Genomic DNA, 20,664 nt, shown 5'->3' with positions numbered 1-20,664 from the left:
GCAAAATCTCAGACCCAGGGAGATTATCAAAGCTGCGCAAGTCCCTGGGGGTGCAGTACTGGGATTTCTCCTGTAGGGGCCCCAATTTCACTTATGGTTATTGAGTGCACTGATCTGGAGCTGTCACGGACCTGGTTGTCTCGCCGCTGTTGCTGGCAATATGGCGATGCTGCCACACCCTTGGCAGGCGTGAGGCTGGTATATTTCTATTCTGGTTTTGAGCTCCGTTTTGAGTCCCTGGAGGGTGTGATATACTTGGCCTCTGGGAGTTTTAGACATTCTTTGCACTGAAAAAACTGCTGAATTACACCCAAATGATCTGCAGCTGCTTGCTTCAGCTCCTTGTTTACCTTTCTTCTCTGGAGCCTGGTGGGTTGTTTAATGAGCAGATCTGGAGCTGTAGCGGGCGTGGTGAACTCACAGCCACTGCTGGAAATATGGCGCTGCTGCTGTGCCCTTGGCCGTGAGGCTGGCGTATTTCTTTTCTGGTTTTGAGCTCCGTTCTGAGTCCCTTTCTTCTCTGGAGCCTGGTGCTGCGAGGCAAGATTGCGCTGGCGCGGCTCCGCTGCCGCAATGCGGGCTGGTTTATTTTCTGGTCTCTTATTGTTCTTCTAGTCTTCTTTTTCTTTGTCCCTTGTATTTACAGTTTTTATTTCTCTGCTGATGTTTTTTTTTCTGGCTATGAAAAGCGCTGATTTTGTGGCAATAGAGATTGATTGTTAGCGGGACTCATAAATGCTGCTCTTCTCAGTCGCCATCTTCCCAGAGATCTCTCTGTCATAAATTTAAGAACTCAAGCCTGGCGTGGTGGCGCACGCTTGTAATCCCCGCGCTTGGGAGGCAGAGACAGGAGGATCACGCCGGTTTGAAGCCAGCCGCACACGCTGGCTTAGGAGACCCTGTTTCCAAATAAAAAGATGTAAAAAATAGGTCTGGGAATATAGCCAGGAGGTAGAAGGGCTTCCAGGAACCCCAGTATCACCAAAAAAAAAAAACAAAAACAAATTAAGAACTCAAGAATCTCTTTATAAAATTTAAGACTTATGGAAATATTTGCTATCCTACATAAATTTTTCTTAAAATAAATTAAATAACTACACTGATTTTATTCTAATTTATGTGTCTTAACAGAACAAACTATGGGACATTAAAAAGTAAAACTTTGTCTTAATCAGAGAAATGCAGTTCTCTAGCCAAGTGTTTATTTGAGGTCAAGAGAGAAGCCTGGGCTGAAAGTGCCATTTTTGTATGGACGTAGATAAAACTCTTCGTGTAAAATGAGCTTTACAGAGAAAACATATATATTAAAAATACAGGTCAGGGAAATAGTGGTACAGAAGCCTAAAGATGTAGCCCACCGTTTCACTAACTTTCAGCTTATACTTTTTAGGCAAGGCCTGCCTGTCTAGAGACCTAACTTTCTCATCCTACTATCTAAAACTTTTTTCCCCTTCAGAGCACATAACAACCTCAAAATTCTGGTTTGGGTAAGGATGAAATACAGAAAATTAGTCTCTCTTGCATTCTTACAGTTTTATTGGTGCATTGTATTTGTACACACCAGGATGTTCAAAGTGATGGCAAACATACATGCACATATCACTTGATGTGTTTCCCTTAGTCACAGACTTTACACTTCATTATTTAACAGAGAACATCATAAATCTTCAGGGAAGTTTATACTGTTCACTCATTCTTTTTTTTAAGTTATTAAAAAAGGCTTTTACTCACCGGGTGTGGTGAAGCATGTTTTTAATCCCACGCTTGGGAGGCTGAGACAGGAGGATCGCACAGGTTCGAAGCCAGCCTCAGCTACTTAGTGAGGCTCTCAGCAACTTAGTGAGACCCTGTTTCCAAATAAAATATAAAATAGGTCTGGGAGTATAGCCCGGAGGTAGAAAGCCTCTGGGTTCCACCACCAGTACCACCAAGGGGAAAAAAAAAAAAAAAGCCTTTTACTTTATTTACAGTGCACAAATACTTTGTTCAGAAGCCCATAACAAATTGCACTCAGATTGGCACATCAGAGTATTCCCATTTCCTAATACCTTTCCAGTATTTTTTTAAGAGTCAACTTAGTAATACATTGCTCAAATTCTAAGAGTTAACTAGAAAGGGTAGAGTTGTCTGCCTGTTGCTTTGTTTCTCTTAAAACACTCCCCATATGCTCTTTTTTTTTATTGTGCATTGTAATCATACATCTTATGCAGTACAAGATGGTAGAGGCATACATGCACACATTACTCATTTAGCCCTTCCCCAATACCTTCCCCATTCCCTTCCCCTCCCTCCTTTTCATGTTTGACTTAGTAATTGATATATTTGTGAATGTACATCATGTACATTAAGGTGTTCTCTTCTACCCCCTTCCTATCTTCTTCAGTTAGGTCACCTTATTTGCTCATCTATGGATTCTCCTTCTCTGTCTAGAGTTGCTTCTATTTTCTTCCTAGCTTCCACATATTAGGAAGAGCATCCGACTTTTTACTTTTTGTGGCTGGCTAATTTCACATAGCATAATGTTCTCCACTTATATACATTTCCCTTCAAATGGCACAAGTTTGTTTTTCTTTATGGCTGAGTAAAATTCCATTGTGTACATATCCCATAGTTTTATAATCCATTCATCTTGATGGATATCTTGGTCTTAAGAAGAATATGCTGTGACTAGAAAGTAATCAGATTTAAATACAATTATAGCTAAGAGTTTGACCCTCTAATGAGCTATTCTAATACTAGTTTCTGCCATTGCCCACTTTCAAGATTCATCCTTTGGAAGGTTTTCTGTTATGTGTCATTCTGTGTTCTATAATATTTTTTATCTGTACTAGTTTACTTGAGCCCTGTAAAAGTTACCACAAACTAGGTGATTTAAAGTGTTAGAAATTTATTCTCTCACAATTCTGGATGCCAAGCATTTGAAATGGAGGTATTGGCAAAACCATGGTCTGTTTGGAGGATCCAGGGAAGAATCTTTCCTTGCTCTTCCAGCTGCTAGCGCCATTCCTGGGTGGAAGGCCCATCACTTCAGTTTCTGCCTCCATGAGCACACTGTCTTCTCTTTTTCTTCCTCTTTTTGTCTCATGTATTGACACTGTCATTGGACTTAATGGTCATCTGTATAATCCAGGATGATCTCATCTTGTGATATTTAAGTACATGTTTAATGATACAGCTTTTCCAGATAAGGTCATATTACTCATCGGTCTCAGGACACAGACTTAGGGGTTTTGGGGCCACCATGCTGTTATGTCCTACACTTCTCTCCCTACTTGTTACTCATCATGGATTCTCCTCTTTACCACCTCCTTTTTCTCTTTGACTCAGCAATCTGAGTACCTACAGAAAAGTTTCACAGGTACAGGAAGGATTGTCTAGGTCCAGAAGTTAGAATTGCACTACCAGAAGCACATCAAGAAGCGATGTGTTTCTCCCTATTAAATGCTGCTAATGGTAGCACATGAGCAATTGGCTCATTACAAATACAAAAAGTAAAGGACAAGTGCCTGAAAGTATCTAGGGAGTTTAAATGAAGTAAATCTATATTGTCTTACTTAGTGTTTGTCCTATATATCTTTATAACCTATATCCTGATGAGGTTAAAAAGAAGATAATAAGCCAGGCGTGGTGGCGCACGCTTGTAATCCCCATGCTTGGGAGGCTGAGACAGGAGGATCGCACAGGTTCGAAGCCATCCTCAGCTACTTAGTGAGGCTCTCAGCAACTTAGACCCTGTTTCTAATAAAATATAAAACAGGTCTGGGAGTGTAGCCCAGAGGTAGAAAGCCTCTGGGTTCCACCCCCAGTGCCACAAAAAAAAAAAAGATAATTAAATGAGAGTACATGTTATTACAAAGCAGATAAATTTAAATAATTTAATGCTCATTTATTTCACATTTTATTTGAGGCTCTTAGCAAAATTTAACACTGTTTTAAAGCTAGATATTAAAGAAGAAATAGAAGATGAAGAAAAGACAATTGAAGATTATATTGATGTGAAGATGAATGATGCTGATTCCACTTCAGTTGAAGCTATGTACTGTGTTGCTAGTCAATGTCTGCATGAAAAGAAAAATAAGAGACCAGACATTAAGAAGGTACTAGTTTTTTGTACTCATTTAAGAAGTGAAGGGGAAGCCGAGTATAGTGGCACACATTGGTAATCCCAGTACTTGGGAGACTAATACAGGAGGATTGCAGAGGTTCAAAGCCAGCCTTAGCTACTTGGTGAGGCTCTCAGCAACTTAGTGAGACCTTATTTTCAAATAAAATAGAAAATAGGTCTGGGCATTTAGCCCAGAGATAGAAGGCCCCTGGTTTCCATCCCCAGTACCACACACACACACAAATAAAGAATAAAAAGTGAAGGGGAGCCAGGTGTGGTGGCACACCCTTGTAATACCAGTCCTTGGAAGGTTGAGACAGGAGGATCACAGGTTCACAGCCAGCCTCAGCTTCTTAGTGAGACCCTGTTTCAAAATAAAGGATAAAATATGGGGCTGGGAATGTAGCTCAGAGGTAGAATGCCCTGGGTTCCATCCCCAGTACCACACACAGACAAAAAAAAAAAAAGAAAGAAAGAAAGAAAGAAAGAAAGGGATAGGGTTTGTCATTTTTTTCTAAGCATACTCTAACTCTATAATGTGGTTCTTTTGTTTATTCTGTCTTCCTCTTTAAAAGGTTCAACAGCTGCTGGAAGAGATGACAGCTTCTTAAATTTTTATTGAAATAGGCTCTTGCATTTTCAGATACAACTATCTAAATCATTTTAAACTATTTTTTATAAATGTTCTTTACAAATAACAAGGCAGCATAACGTAACACAGTGGCTATTAAAGCATGTGATGAACCTACAATGGGTAAAACAAATAAAAGTAGAGAAACCTTATCAACACGCATTCCTTCCCACTTAGTATCAACCTCAGTTCTTGTTGTAATCCCTCTTTGAACATCACCAATCGTGAAACTACAAGAACAGCAAAAAGAATACAAGCCATAGTATGGAAAGCCCTCTTCAATTGATCCTGCCCTTAATCTGCTGTAAAGCTTTGGACAAACAGTTTTTTACACCTATAACTTTGGACCAATATCTGCTAGTCCTTGCCTTCCTAATAGATAGTCATTAAAATCAAATGAGGCAGAATGTATACAAGCACTGTGTAAATAGTAAAGTGATAATAACATTTAAAGTTTATAAATGCACTTATAAAATCCTGCTACACACACATACACACATTCATACATGTATGTATGTATATATGGGATCATCAAGCCGGTCATGGTGGCGCAAACTTGTAATCCCAGTATTTGGAAGGCTAAGACAGGAGGATCATAGTTCTAGGACAGCCTTAGCTACTTAGTGAGGTCCTTTGCAACTCAGTAAGACCCTGTTGCAAAATAAAGAATAAAAATAGGGCTGGTAGTGTAGCTTGGAGGTAGAATGCCCCAGGATTCCATCCCCAGTACCACATAAAAATATATATACATACGTACATATATATGTGTGTGTGTGTGTGTGTGTGTGTGTGTGTGTGTGTGTGTGTGTATGATCATGTTTACAGTATGCTGTTTTCAATATCATTTATCACAAATCAAATATCCCATGATGAGATGACTCTTATTAGATTATATTAAGCAAAGTTGAAGGTATTTTGCTGATTGTAAGTGCTCTAATTGGCTAACTTGGAGGATGAAAAGGAAATTATTTGGAATTTGTCTGACCAAGTCAGATGTGAACCCTTATAGAAGTCAGAGAGATCTTCCTATGGGCCTTGAAGACAAATACCATGTTATGAGACAGCCACATTGGCCAGCACCTAAGGATGTCTTCTAGCAGATAAGAGCTACCCTTCAGCTGACAGCTAGCAAGAAACAAAAGGAACCTCAGTTGTACAACCACAAGAAACTGAATTCTGCCTATAACCTGAAAGAAGAGTATTGCATGCAACCTTTAGATGATACCACAGCCCCGGTGACAATGGGTGAGACCTTCAGGTTGAGAACCTGCCTACACTGTGCCTGGATTTCTGATATACAGAATTTTCAGATAATAAATGGGTTCCAATAAACCTCTGAGTTTGTGGTAATTTATTTTTCAGCAATAGAAAATGAATGCAGATGGGTTCATGGCCAACCTCAGCTACTTAGGCCCTGTTTCAAAATAAAGAATAAAAAATAGGGCTAAAGGGTATAGATCAGAGGTAGAATGCCCCTAGGTTCAATCCACAGTACCAAAAAAAGAAAAGAAAAGACAATGAATGCAGAGTCTCCCATGATGATTCCCTCCTGTGATGATCCCATCAGACATATAGGTGTCGCCTCTACTCAAAAATTATGTGGAAATTATTGAGTATGCGAGGGGCTGTAGTCTACTGGTTTTAACTGGATTTCTCTTTTCATCAGTCCCTAGTCCTTCGTAGTTTGTTTTATTGTAGAGAGTGAGAGACCTTCTATAGTAGTGACAAAATTATTTTTATATGATTTTTAACTGTTTTTCTTTTTTGGTGGTACTGGGGATTGAACCTAGGAGCAATCTACCTCTGAGTTATAACACCAGCCCTATTTTATTTTATTTATTTATTTATTTTTATTTATTTATTTTTTGTGGTACTGGGTTCCTAGAAGCCCTTCTACCTCCGGGCTACACTCCCAGACCTATTTTTACATTTTTATTTCGAAACAGGGTCTCCTAACCAATCGCGCGTCGCTGGCTTCGAACCTGCGCAATCCTCCTGTCTCTGCCTCCCAAGTGCAGGGATTACAAGTGAGTGCCACCACGCCTGGCTATTTTTTTTTTTTATTTTGAAACAGGGTCTCACTAAGTTGTTGAGGCAGGCCAGGAACCTGTGATCCTCTTGTCTCAACTTGTCAAATATAACTATTTCTCTTAAATAAGTTTCTACAAGAAGAGCCGCGGTGCAGAGAAGCCGGAGTGGCCAGAGCCGCGGTGTGGAGCGGTGCGGCCTACATCTTCCCTAACAGCACCAGTCTCCAGAGAGGAGGGAGACTCAGAACGGAGCTCAAATCCAGAGAGGAGGTACGCTGGCCTCGCGGCCTAGGATGCAGCAGCAGCGCCTTACTGCTGGCGGCAGTGGCGAATTCACCGGACGGCTTCAGACCAATGCACTCAACCAGCCACCAGGTGCCAGAGAGGAGGGGTGGACAGCAAGCCAAGGTGAGCCGCTGCTGAACAGCCGGGCAGCAGACAGCAGCTTTTCTGGCACAAGGAGCATCTAAAGCTCCCAAGGGCTGGGATCAGCATACCCCGCAGGGACTCAGCGGAGCTCAAAACCAGAGAAGAACTATGCCAACCTCACGGCCGAGGACGTGACAGCAGCGCATTACTGCCAGCAGCAGCGGTGAGGTCACCGGATGGCTGAAGACCAACGCACTCAATCAGCCACCAGGCTCCAGAGAGGAGGGGTGGACAGCTAGCCGAGGTGAGCAGGTGCTGAACAGCCGGGCGGCAGTCAGCAGTTTTTTTGATGCAGGGAACATCTAAAGCTCCCAAGGGCCGGGCACAGCACACCTGGCAGGGACTCAGAGCGGAGCTCAAAACCACAGAAGAAATATGCCAGCATCACGGTCAAGGGCGTGGCAGTGGTGTCATATTGCCAGCAGCGGCAGCAGCGAATCCACCAAGTTCACTACAGCTCCATCAGCTCACTCAACAACCGTGAGTCAAATTGTGGCCCCTAGGGAGAAATCCCAGTACTGCACTCCCATGGATTTGCACAGATAGTCTCCCTGGGTCGGAGATTTTAGCAGTGCAACCCAGTGGGGGATTGGCGGTGGCAGAGATATTACACCATAGTCACAACTCCCCACTAGAGAATGCCCAACTTGGCACCCCCCATGGTCTAAGCAGCCTCGATTGACTCCCTGGGTCTGAGACTTTGCGATACAACCCGGTAAAGGAGTAGTGGTGACTGAGATACCACAGACTCGAGATCCAGACCATCTTAAGTGAACTTGTAGTGAACTAGGGAAGAACCCAGAGAAGGCACAAACTTCCAAAATCATGGGAAAGAGAAATAACAATGGAGCAGTGAATGCCCACAATCCCACAACATCAGAATCTGATAACACAGAAATCCAGAGATCTCTAGAAGATAATATCAGAAAAATACCTTTAGAAATAATAGAGGACTTTCGAAAAAAATTCAGAGAGTCTAAAAGAGATAAAGGATGTAATCATTGAAATAAAGTTCTCAATTCAAAGTATAATCAACAGATTAGATAACATGGAGAATAGAATCTCGCTACTTGAAGATGAACACTCCAAAAATGAACGCATAGTTTCTAATTAAAAAAAAAAATCAGACAGCAGGAATCTGACATTGAAGAAATCTGGGCCCATTTTAAAAGAGCTAACCTAAGAATAATTGGAATAGAGGAGGGAAAAGAAGGTGAAACCAAAGGGATCAATAATCTCTTCGAGGAAGTGAAGCAGAAAATTTTCCAAATAGAAAAAGATGTTGATACACAGGTCCAGGAAACTTATAGAACTCCCTTTAGACAGGATCAGAGAAGAGGATCCCCACGCCACATAATTGTCAATATGAATAATGTGGAAGCCAAGGAGAGAATCTTAAAGGCAACAAAAACAAAAGACCACGTGACATTCAGAGGCAAACCAATTAGAATCACTCCAGACTTCCCAAACCAAGTCACGAAAGCCAGAAGGGCATGGAGTAACATATTCTAAACTCTGAAAGAAAACAACTTCCAGCCAAAAATTTCCTACCCAGCACAATTATCTATCAATTAGATGGGGAAATAAGAAGCTTCCTTGACAAACAGGAACTGAAGGAATTTATGTCTTCAAAACCAGCACTAGAGAAAATACTCAAAGAGATTAACTACAAAGAGGAAATGGGTAATACAGGCCAGAACCAAAGAAACAAGAATTCCCATCCAGCAGCCAACTAAGCAAAGAAGAATAAACAGTATCTCAAACAGAAATAAGATCTGAACATGTTGGGAATTAAAAATTATCTCTCTATAATCACACTGAATGTAAATGACGTCAACTCCCCAATAAAAAGACATAAAGTGGAAAAATGGATTAAAAGCCAGAATCTATCCATCTGCTGCTTACAAGAAACACACCTTACAAGTAAAGATAGGAACAAAATCAAGGTACAGGGCTGGAGCAAGGTAATCTATGCTAATGGTACTTGAAGACAAGCAGGAGTAGCAATTATAATATCAGACAAGTTAGACTTCAAACGCAAACTTATTAGAAGAGACAAAGAAGGTCACATTTTACTGGTAAGAGGAATAGTCCAGAAAGAGGAAATAACAATAATCAACATATATGCCCCAAACATAGGGGCAGCTACTTTCATAAATCAAACTCTTTGTGACATGAAGTCACACATAAATCCCAACACAATAATACTGGGAGACTTCAACACACCTCTCACAATACTAGACCGATCTTCCAGACAAAGGGTCAGTAAAGATGCCTCAGAACTAAAGAACACCATTAACCAAATGGACCTGTTGGACACAGAATATTTCACCCAATTACAGCGGAGTTTACATTTTTCTCAGCTGCTCACGGAACCTTCTACAAAATAGATCACATCCTGGGACACAAAATGAACACTAGCAAATTTAAAAAATGTTACATACTTTTCTCTGTCATTTCAGACAATAATGGAATGAAACTAGAAATCAACTATACAAAGACCCAGAGAAACAATATAAACATGTGGAGACTGAACACCACACTTCTGAATGAAGAATGGGTCATAGAAGATGTAAGAGGTGAAATCAAGAAATTTCTAGAAACAAATGAAAATAAAGATACAACATATCAAAACCTCTGGGATACTTTGAAGGCAGTATTAAAAGAAAAATTTATAGCACTGAGTGCTCACATAAGAAAAACAGAAAATCTTCAAATAAATAGCCTAATGACACACCTCAAAGCCCTTGAAAATCAGGAACAATTGAACGCCAAAGCCAGCAGAAGATGGGAAATTATTAAAATTAGAGCAGAAATTAACGAAATAAAGAATAAAAAAAATACAGAAAATCAACAAAACCAAGGTGGTTTCTTGAAAAAATTAACAAGATTGATAAATCACTAGCCAACCTAACTAAAAAAAAGAGAGAATCAACCCAAATTATGAAGATGAGGGATGAAAAAGGAGACATTACTACTGACAGCGTAGAAATCTAGAGGATTATCAGAAACTACTTTGAAAAACTATACCCAAACAAAATGGAAAATCTGGAGGAAATCGACAACTTCCTAGATTAATACAACCTTCCTAAACTAAGTCAAGAAGATATAGAACACTTAAATGAAGCAATAACAATCAAAGAGATCGAAACAGCAATAAAGAGCTTACCATCAAACAAAAGCCCAGGACCAGATGGTTTTCCAAGTGAATTCTATAAAACCTTTATAGAAGAGCTAACCCCAATACTACTCAAACTATTTCAGGAAATAGAAAAACTGGGACTCTCCCAAATACATTCTATGAAACCAACATCACACTAATACCCAAACCGAATAAAGATAGTTCAAGGAAGGAAAAGTACAGGCCTATAACTCTGATGAACTTGGATGCAAAGCTATTAAACAAAATACTAGCAACACGCACTCAAAACCACATAAAGAAAATCATACACCATGACCAGGTAGGGTTCATCCCAGGGATGCAAGGCTGGTTCAATATATGAAAATCAATCCATGTAATTCATCATATAAACAGAATCAAAGACAAAAACCACATGATCATCTCAATAGATGCTGAAAAAGCATTTGATAAAATTCAACATCCATTTATGATAACACTGCAGAGAATTGGAATAGAAGGAACATATCTCAACATTATTAAGGCAATCTACAATAAGCCCACTGCCAACATCATATTAAATGGGGGAAAACTTCAAGAATTCCCCCTAAAAACTGGAATGAGACAAGGATGTCCATTATCACCACTTCTCTTCAATATAGTACTAGAGACTCTAGCCAGAGCAATAAGGCAAGAAAAGGAAATCAAAGGAGCACAAATAGGAAAAGAAGAACTCAAGCTTCCACTATTTGCAGATGACATGATACTATATTTAGAAAACCCAATAAACTCAACCAAAAGGCTTATAGAACTGATAAACACATTCAGCAAAGTATCTAGATATAAAATGAATCTTAAAAAATCAGAAGCTTCCTGTACACCAACCATAAATCCACTGAAAAAGAATTCAGAAAACACTTCCACTGAGGATCTCCCACAAGAAAATAAAATACCTAGGAATAAACTTGACCAAGGAGGTAAAAGACCTCTACAAAGAAAATTATAAAACACTGAAAAAAGAAATCGAAGAAGATCTCAGAAAATGGAAAGATCTTCCATGTTCATGGATTGGCAGAATAAATAACATTAAAATGGCCATCCTCCCCAAAGTGATCTACAGATTTAATGCAATGCCCATTAAACTACCAAGATCATTCCTCACAGACATAGAAAAATCAGTCCTTAAATTTATACGGAATAACGAAAAGCCCAGAATAGCCAAGGTAGTTCTCAGCAACAAAAACCATGCAGGAGGAATCACAATACCTGACTTTATACTACAAACCTATTGTAATAAAAACAGCATGGTACTGGCACAAAAACAGATACATAGACCAATGGAGCAGAATAGAAGACTCAGAAACAAGTCCACACACTTTCAGCCCATTGATTTTTGACAAAGGGGCCAAAAACACTAGAAAAAAGATAGCCTCTTCAACAAATGGTTTGGCAAAACTGGTTCACCATATGCAGAAAATTGGAAATTAAACCAGAGACCTTGAAGCTCCTTGAAGAGGGCACAGGTCCAACACTACAACACATAGGCACAGATAAACATTTCCTCAACAAGACCCCAAAGGCACAACAAATTTAAAGGAGAATCAATACATGAGATTGCATGAAACTGAAGAGCTTCTGTTCAGCAAAGGAAACTGTGAAGAACCTTAATCGAGAGCCAACAGAATGGGAGAAGATTTTTTCCACCTATACCACTGATAGAGGACTAATATCTAGAATATACAGAGAACTCATGAAACTCAACACTAAGAAAACAAAGCATCCAATAACAAAATGGGTAAGCGAACTAGACACTTCATGAAAGAAGAAATTCAAATGGCCAATAAATGCATGAAAAAATGCTCAACATCATTGGCAATCAGAGAGATGCAAATCAAAACTACCCTGAGATTTCACCTAACTCCAACTAGAATGGCAATCATTCAAAACACAAACAACAACAGATGCTGGCGAGGATGTGGAGAAGTGGGAACTCTAAAACATTGTTGGTGGGATTGCAAATTAGTGCAACCACTTTGGAAAACAGTATGGAGGATCCTCAGAAGAATGGGAACAAATCTACCATTTGATCCAGCAATACCCAAAAGAAAGGAAACCAAACTACCAAACTAATGCATGTGTATCTCTGTTCATAGCTGCACAATTCACCATAGCCAAACTATGGAACCAGCCAAGATATCCATCATCAGATGAATGGATTACAAAACTGTGGGATATGTACACAATGGAATTTTACTCAACCATCAAAAAAAAAAAAAAAAACAACTCAATTACATCATTTTCAGGGAAATGGATGGAACTGGAGGACATTATGCTAAGTGAGATTAGTTAGTCACAAAACATGAGAAATCAGATGCTTTCCCTAATATGTGAGAGTTAGGGAGAAATGGGTCATAGGAGGAACTCTTGAAAGAGGAAATCCTATAGTGGAGCAAACAAGACAAACTAAAGGAGGAGAAAGGACGGGGGAAGAGGAAAATCTCTAAAACACACAATATGTCGAAGTCAACCACTAAGCCAAGCAAGGGAGGGAGGGACAGGGAGGGAATCGGGTGGGAATTGGGTAGGGGTTAAATCAGTGATGAGTACATGTTTGTACACACAAGTTTTTTACCCCAATATATTGTACGAATATAATGCACCAATAAAACAATTTAAAAGAAAAAAAATAAGTTTATACAAATTATGTAAACTTTAGTATTTTCATGTTGAGTCCAGCAACTGATTTGGAAAGTTAATGAGTAATGATACCATGATTGAAAACCATGGCCTACCTCATTTCCTAAAAGAACAAACATTTCTAGTCTAATGATTTGCTAATTGGCCAACTAAAATGTTTCAGTTCTAAGTTTCTCATAGTATGTTCTGTGAGGGACAAACAGGTGTAAGGAACATGTAGTCAATGTTTTGACACTATGATTAAGGAAAATTTAAGATTTCTTAAAGTATTTATTGTCTACTTTTTGATTCCTTATAAGAAGGCTAAAGATTTCAGGAATCCATATGTATTTAAGCTAGTCCACTACAAGAATGGACACATGTAGGAATGGCTTTTTAATTCAGATTCTAGTCTCAAAAATAGCCAATGTGGAGGCAATAGCAATGAATCTCTAAAATTAATACTAAGATCCTATTCCTCTGCTGAGATTAGGAAAAGTCATTTTACAGAATACTCCCACATAAAGAGTTAGTGGAACAAATGTTTACTTATCACTTTCTATGGTTTGGGCACTTGTAAAAACAATGGACATAGCTAGGCATGGCAGCACAGGCCTGTAATCTCATATTTGAGAGGCTAAGATAGGAAGATTGCAGGTTTACCTCAGCAACCTAGCAAGATCCTCTAGAACTCATTGAGACCCTGTTTTAAAATAAATAAAATAGGATGGGGGTGTAGTGATAGAATGTCAAAAACAATGCACATAAAATAACAGTACAAAGTCCTTCTCTAGGATTTTATTAGGAAAAAAAAAGTCAGGAAGTGATGATAACACCAACAACTAAGACAATATTTGCAGGATGAGACAGATGGATTGCAGGTTGAAGGCCAGCATCAGCAACTTAGCAAAGCCCTCAGATAATTAATGAGACCCTATTTCAAAAACTAAATGAATAAAGTAGGGACGGGGTATAGCTCAGAGGTAGAACAACTAGGGTCCACCCCCAGCAACACACACACACACACACACACACACACACACACACACACACAGAGAGAGAGAGAGAGAGAGAGAGAGAGAGAGAGAGAGAAAGAGAAACAGGTTCCTTTGACTAATAAGCTTTAGCATCACCTAAACTCAAAAGAAATTAATGAATATAATGTACCATTTTAATAGAATTTAAAAGGATCATATCAACAGATGCAGACAATGCAGTTGATAGATCCAGCACCCTTTTTATGATTGATTTTAATATGTTGACTCAAACTTGCATTTCCAGAATAAATTCTACCTGGTTTAGTTTATTGTTCTCTTTATATAATCTCTTTCATGTTTGGTTTAATATTTTTAAAGATATTTGTGGCCGGGCGTGGTGGTGCACACTTGTAATCCCCGCGCTTGGGAGGCAGAGACAGGACGATCGCGCAGGTTTGAAGCCAGCCGCGCGTGCTGGCTTAGGAGACCCTGTTTCCAAATAAAAAATGTAAAAGATAGGTCTGGGAGTGTAGCCCGGAGGTAAAAGGGCTTCCAGGAACTCCAGTATCACCAAAAAAAAAAAAAAAAAAAGAAAGAAAGAAAGATAAAGATATTTGTGTCTACTTTGATAAAAGACAAAACTTTTTCTTCAAGACCAGAAACATGACAAAGATGTTCTCACCATTTCTTTCTTTCTTTATTTTTTTATTTATTTTTGTAGTATTGGGGCTGGAATCCAGGGGCATTGTACCTCCAAGCTATACCCTCAGCCCCATTTTATTATTTTCATTTTAAAACAGGTTCTCACTAAGTTGTGGAAGGCCTCCTTAAGTTTCTGATGCTGGCCTCAAACTTGCAATCCTCCTGAATTAGCCTTCCAAGTGCTGGGATTACAAGTGTGCACCACCACACTTGGCTTGTTCTCAACATTTCTATTCAGTGTCCTGGAGATTTTATCCAGGAATATCAGGCAAAACAAAAGAACAAGGAGAAGGAAAAGATGGGTAAAGGAGATGTTACAGAGATGAAAAAGAAATAAACTGAAAAGAAGAGAAGGAAAGAAGTCCAGATTAGAAAGAAAACAAACTATTTAAAAATGACATATCTTAAATATAGAAACCCTAATAGTCTACACACACACATCAAGGAAAAGAAAGTAGTAGGGCTAATAGGTAAATTCAGCAAAGTTGCACTATATAAGATAAATCTGTAAAAAAAATTATAAAGTCATTTACAATAAAATCTGAAAGAACAAATACTTAGAAATAAATTTAATCAAAGAAAAAGACTATAAACTGTGAGTCAGCATTGAACAAAAATTAAAGATCTAAATAATGGAAAGGCATCCCATATTCATGGATTAGAAGACAATATTAACATGGCAGTGCTTCACGAAAATATCTACAGATTCAGTGCAAACCTTAGTAAAACCCCAACTGGTTTTTTTTTTATCAATAAACAAAACTTATATGGAAATGTAAATAACACAGAATAATAAATAGTAAGTTGGGAGACTCACCATTCCCATTTTTAAAACTTACTGCAAAACTAGCCAGGCATGGTGGTATATGCTGGTAATCACAGAATTCAGTAGGCTAAGACCGGAGGATTGCAGTTCACGGACAGCCTCAGCTACTCAGTAAGGCTCTTTGCAACTCAGTGAAACCCTGTTTCAAAATAAAGAATAAAAATAGGGCTGAAGATGTAGTTCGGAGGTAGAGTGACCCTGGATTCCATCCCCAGTACCACAAAAAAAAAAAAAGAAAAGAAAAAAAAATTACTGTAAAACTGATAATCAAGATAGTAGGACATTGTCATAAAGATAGAAATATAGATCAATGGCAGCACTGAGAGGACAGAAATAAACTGGCATATATGGGCAATGCATGGAAATTTTTCCATAGGGTAGAAGAATAATATTTTCCACAGATGGTGTTGAAACACTTAGTATCATCATGCAAGATAATGACATTGGACTCCTTCCTCACATCATATGCAAAAAAATTAATTCATGAAGGATGAAATACCTAAATATAAGCACTAAAACTCTACTACAACTCTGGAGAAAAAAAAGGGTATAAATATTTGTGATATTAGATTAAACAACAATATCTTAGATATAGCATTCAATATTCAAAACATTAGTAATCTTTTTGAAAAAAGAATAAATTGGCCCTAAGTAAATGTTTTTGTGAATCAAAGGATATTATCATCAGGGCATGGTGGCACATGTAGAATTCCAGCTACTTGGGAGGCTAAACCGGTAGGATCCTACTAAGTTCAAGGCCATCTGTGTAATTTAGCAAGACCCTGTCTCAAGATAAAAGTAAAAGCAGGATGGTTTTACTTTATTGCCTGTAATTCCAATACTTGGGAGGCTGAGACAGAAGATTCAAGTTTGAGGCCAATGTCAGCAATTTAGTGAGGCTGTTGGTAACTTAGTGAGACCCTGTTTCAAATTTTTAAAAAAATAAAATAAGGCTAAGAGTGTGGTTTGGAGGTAGAATGGGTCTAATCCCCAGTGTCAAAAAATAAAATATAAAGTACTGGAAAACTGGGTGTGGTGATATATGCTTATCTCAGTATTTGAGAAGCTGAGACAGGAGGATTGCAAATTTGCAGTCATCCTCAGCACTTTAAACTGTGAAACCCTGTTTAAAATAAGAAGTAAAAAAGGGCTGGGGGTGTAGCTCAGAGGAAGAATGCCCGTAGGTTCAACCCCTAGTACCAAAAAAAAAAAAAAAAAAAAAAAAAAAAGAGGACTGGGGATGTAGCTCAGTAATAGAACATTTGCCTATCAGGCAAGAGACCATGGTTTCAATATCCACCCCCAGCCCTTTTTAAAATGGGTGTGAGTGGATCATTTTGTATATAAATGGGAACCTCTGTAGACATCCTGCCCACGGGGACAGGAGCCTGCCACATAGTGAAGGCTGGAATTGGGGCCAGCAAGATCCAGGGATGGAGCATGCTGAGCGGAGAGGCCAGGACCAGGGCCTGCAAGGCCGAGACTGGGGCCTGCCAAATGGTGAGGCAGGTGCCCGTGCCTGTTGCACAGCAAAGGGCCAGCGGGTCCCTGCAGTCCTGTGGGCAGGAAGCACTTGAAACTGCCGCTGCCTCACCCCGTCTCTCAGATTCCCAGATCCAAGTGACCTTTATTTAAAAATGGGTGTGAGTGGATCATCTTGTCAAAGTCAAACCTTTTGGCTGTCAGGATTTCAGCAAATGGGAATCATTGTGGAAAATAAAAGGACTTCCATGGAAAAGATGAACTGTCATTGATTGGATGTGAAGACATGGAATACATTATTGGTGGGATTGCAAATTAATGCAACCACTTTGGAAAACAGTATGGAAGATCCTCAGAAGAATGAAAACAAACCATATGAACCAGCAATACCACTTCTGGGTATTTACCCCAAAGGATGAAAACCAAACTACCAAACTAATACATGAGTATCTATGTTCATAGCTGCACAATTCATCATCCCCAAACTATGAAACCAACCAAGATGTCCATCAACAGATGAGGAGATTATAAAACTATGGGATATGTACACAATGGAATTTTACCCAACCATAAAGGAGAATAAAATTATGACATCTTCAGGGAAATGTCACAGAAAAGAAATCAGATGCTTTTCCTAATATGTGAAAACTAGAGAGAAATGGGTAATAGGAACTCTAGATGAAGAAGAGACCCTATAGCGGAGCAATTAAGGTGACCTATCTGAGGGGAGGGGCAAGATGGAAACTATTTAAAGTGTATGATGTACTTAAAACATGTCAGAGTCAATCACTAAATCAAGCATGAGGAGGGAGGGGGAGGAAATGGGATGGGGATGGATAAAGCTAATTGGGTGGTGTGTGCATTTATATCTCCACAAGTTTTTATTCCATTAAGATGTATGTATGACTACAATGCACCAATAAAAATATATATTTTTAAAAAGTGTGCACCACCATGCCCTGAAATTGGCTTTCATAGGGCTAGAAGCCCTAACACGGCTAGTAGGTTTGTTCTGGCTAGAAATGCAGTCATGGAAGCTAGATCTTGTGCTGTATCCACCACTGCTGGCATGTGCTCCCTTAACATTTATTCTTTCAACAGATGAAAAGTGTCCACTATGTCCTGGACACTCCTCTAGGTGCTGAAGATGCAGCAGCAAATAAAACACAATTCCTCATCCCCACTGAGCTTGTGCTTTAGTCAGGGAGATAAGCAATAGATACAGATACATAATGCCCAAGTCCTATGAGGAAAAACAAAATGGAACTAAGGCAAGAAAGGAGACAATAAGTGTGAATCAGATTGGAGACTGGATATGACACTTGAGGTAAGTAACTGGGGAAGAAAGACATGCAGTATAATGTTTTTGACACTGGGCTTGGTCAACTACACAAAGAGCAGCCAAGGAGCTGGAGCAGAAATAGATCAAGGGAAGAGCCATGGGACGACACATGCAGACGAAAGCAGGTGACAGTGAAGACTAAGTTTTATTCTATTGAGATAAAATCACTATCATAATCACTATAGGTACACTAAGTACACAGTTGTGGAATTGAAGAAGGGAGCATGATTTATATCATTTAAGGTAAGCTGTTCTGTCACGGCTACACAGTCACTTGTGCAACGGTAGGCCAACCTACTATTACCAAATCTCTGAATATGAAGCCCTAGGATCAGTATTTTGTAATAAAAAAGAACTTGCCACTATTTTATATAAAAATGAACCTGTTAGCCTTACAGTGTATGGCTACATATTTAAAGAAAATAAGAAAAAATATGAACTATTTACAATGTACCGTAGGCACATTCTGAATGCTCTAAAATGACTTTAAAAGTCAGCCTTTATTAACCTTTTATTAAATTGCTACCAGACATGTTTCATAACAATAAAAAGGAAATACTCGACATTGAATTGAGTAAAATGGAAATACATTCATCATCTTTGGATGAACAGTAATTTTCTAGAAGTTAGGGTCAAGCGATCTGGTCCTTTGTATTGGGATGCTTCTATCACAACAGGAACAGAGTTAACTCATGGGGTTTTCATTATTGCTATAATAGTGGGACCGTTCTTATCTAAATTAAGCACTTTATGATCACAATTTCTTGCCAGGTTTCAAACTACTTAAAAACTTTTTAGATTTAAGCTTATTAGTAAATTAATAGAGAAATGAAATTTCTAAACTACTGCCAGGTTATTAAATTAGGCAAAATTATCCAAATACCTACCTTTAAAGTTATACCAGTAAACCAATACAGAACATACACAACTTAAAGAGAAAAAAATTTTATTGTGATATAAAATGCACTTATAAAATGTTCACAGAAGGCATGTAATTTTTCACTGCTATATAAATTTATTGGGAATATGTTATCCACCATCTAGTGTTACCTAAAACATAATGTAAACAACGTTATAATCTAAAACAAATGCATCACTGATTCTCAGCAATCATTGGTTTAATAATAATTAAAGATTACACAATCATCTCTATTCTGGAATGTCCATTTACTTTCATGTAGTGCAGTGGAATTTAGAATATAATTGCACATGGATGGTATAGAAAAACATTCATTACTAAATTATTTTATGTCTTCATGACATGTAATAGTCTTCCTGATTGAAAATGACAGCTTCAGCTATGGTTTGCAACATAGCTCTAGGATTCTTAATGCAAAAATTTGTGTGTATATGTGTCTATTTGTGCACCCACGGAACAACTTAAAAGTTTAGTTTTAGTAAACAAGTGCAACATTATTGTCAATTATTTTGCATGTTTAAATATTTTAGTCTAGTTATGTGTAAACAAACAAACGAAAAATCCACACAAATACTCTTAAATCTATTTTTAAAAAATCTGACAACCCACAATTATTCTTATAGGCTTTACTTGAACACACATTGATTTTTGAAAGGTGCATGTATTACCTTAGGTAATAAGGTTTAGCAATGAGTGCTTCATATTTTATACTATGAAATGTGCATTTCTGATGTTGTTCTATGCAACATGAAGTTTAGGTCAAGAAATTCCAAGTCCTGGATACCTACAGTTCATTTAGAAAACCCCTCATGTTATGGCTCTGCAGCAGGTTTAACAGATTAAATTATGAAGTGTTCTAGCTCCCTCTGTTTCAAGTATCATAGAAATATGAGGCTCAAAAATCTGTCTAGGTTGTGAAGAAAAATACAAAGCTTTAGTAAACAGTTAAATGTGTTTTGAAATAAAAATAAGATTAGTAAGCTAATTGTTTTATCTGTGATAGGCTGTTAAGCAATAGAACTTTAAAATAATTTTCAGTCTGAATATGCTCAAGCAATAAAGAACACAACACTTACTGTAAATACATGGTTTTGAGAAAAGTTGTTAAAACTTTAATATTCTTAACTTTTTTTCCTTTTGGATATTAATTTAAATTTCATTCTGAACATAAATACTTGGCCTCATAGAATTTATAATGAAAAGACTCACTTTGAAAACAGACTTTTTTTTTTCCTTTTTGGGTCGTATTGGGAATGGAATATAGGGGCATTCTACTTTTGAGCTACACCTCCAGCCCTATTTTATTCTTTTATTTTGAAACAAGGTCTTACTAAGTTGCAGATGGTCTCACTAAGTTGCTGATCTGCAATCCAGTCTCACTCTCCCAAGTACTGGGATTACAAGCATGCACAACCACACCTGCCTAG

The 20,664-nt window shown here is 38.3% G+C and overlaps 1 protein-coding gene across 2 annotated transcripts in view; it reads left to right on the top strand.

Annotated features, from left to right (window-relative positions):
- The window catches only part of IRAK4 (interleukin 1 receptor associated kinase 4), a gene marked incomplete at both ends in the record, with an annotated part of 32,439 nt that extends 27,723 nt beyond the window's left edge, over positions 1-4,716 (top strand). For both annotated transcript variants that reach the window (XM_080706440.1, XM_080706441.1), the window contains 2 exons: positions 3,939-4,097; positions 4,681-4,716. In XM_080706440.1, coding sequence (XP_080562566.1) covers positions 3,939-4,097; positions 4,681-4,716 — 195 coding nt within the window. The remainder of the gene's footprint in view (positions 1-3,938; positions 4,098-4,680) is intronic.
- Positions 4,717-20,664: the final 15,948 nt, after the last annotated feature.

The sequence above is a fragment of the Muscardinus avellanarius genome (assembly GCF_963383645.1).
Source record: "Muscardinus avellanarius genome assembly, chromosome: 11".
NCBI lineage: Eukaryota > Metazoa > Chordata > Mammalia > Rodentia > Gliridae > Muscardinus > Muscardinus avellanarius.
This window is presented reverse-complemented; position numbering and strand designations above follow the sequence as displayed.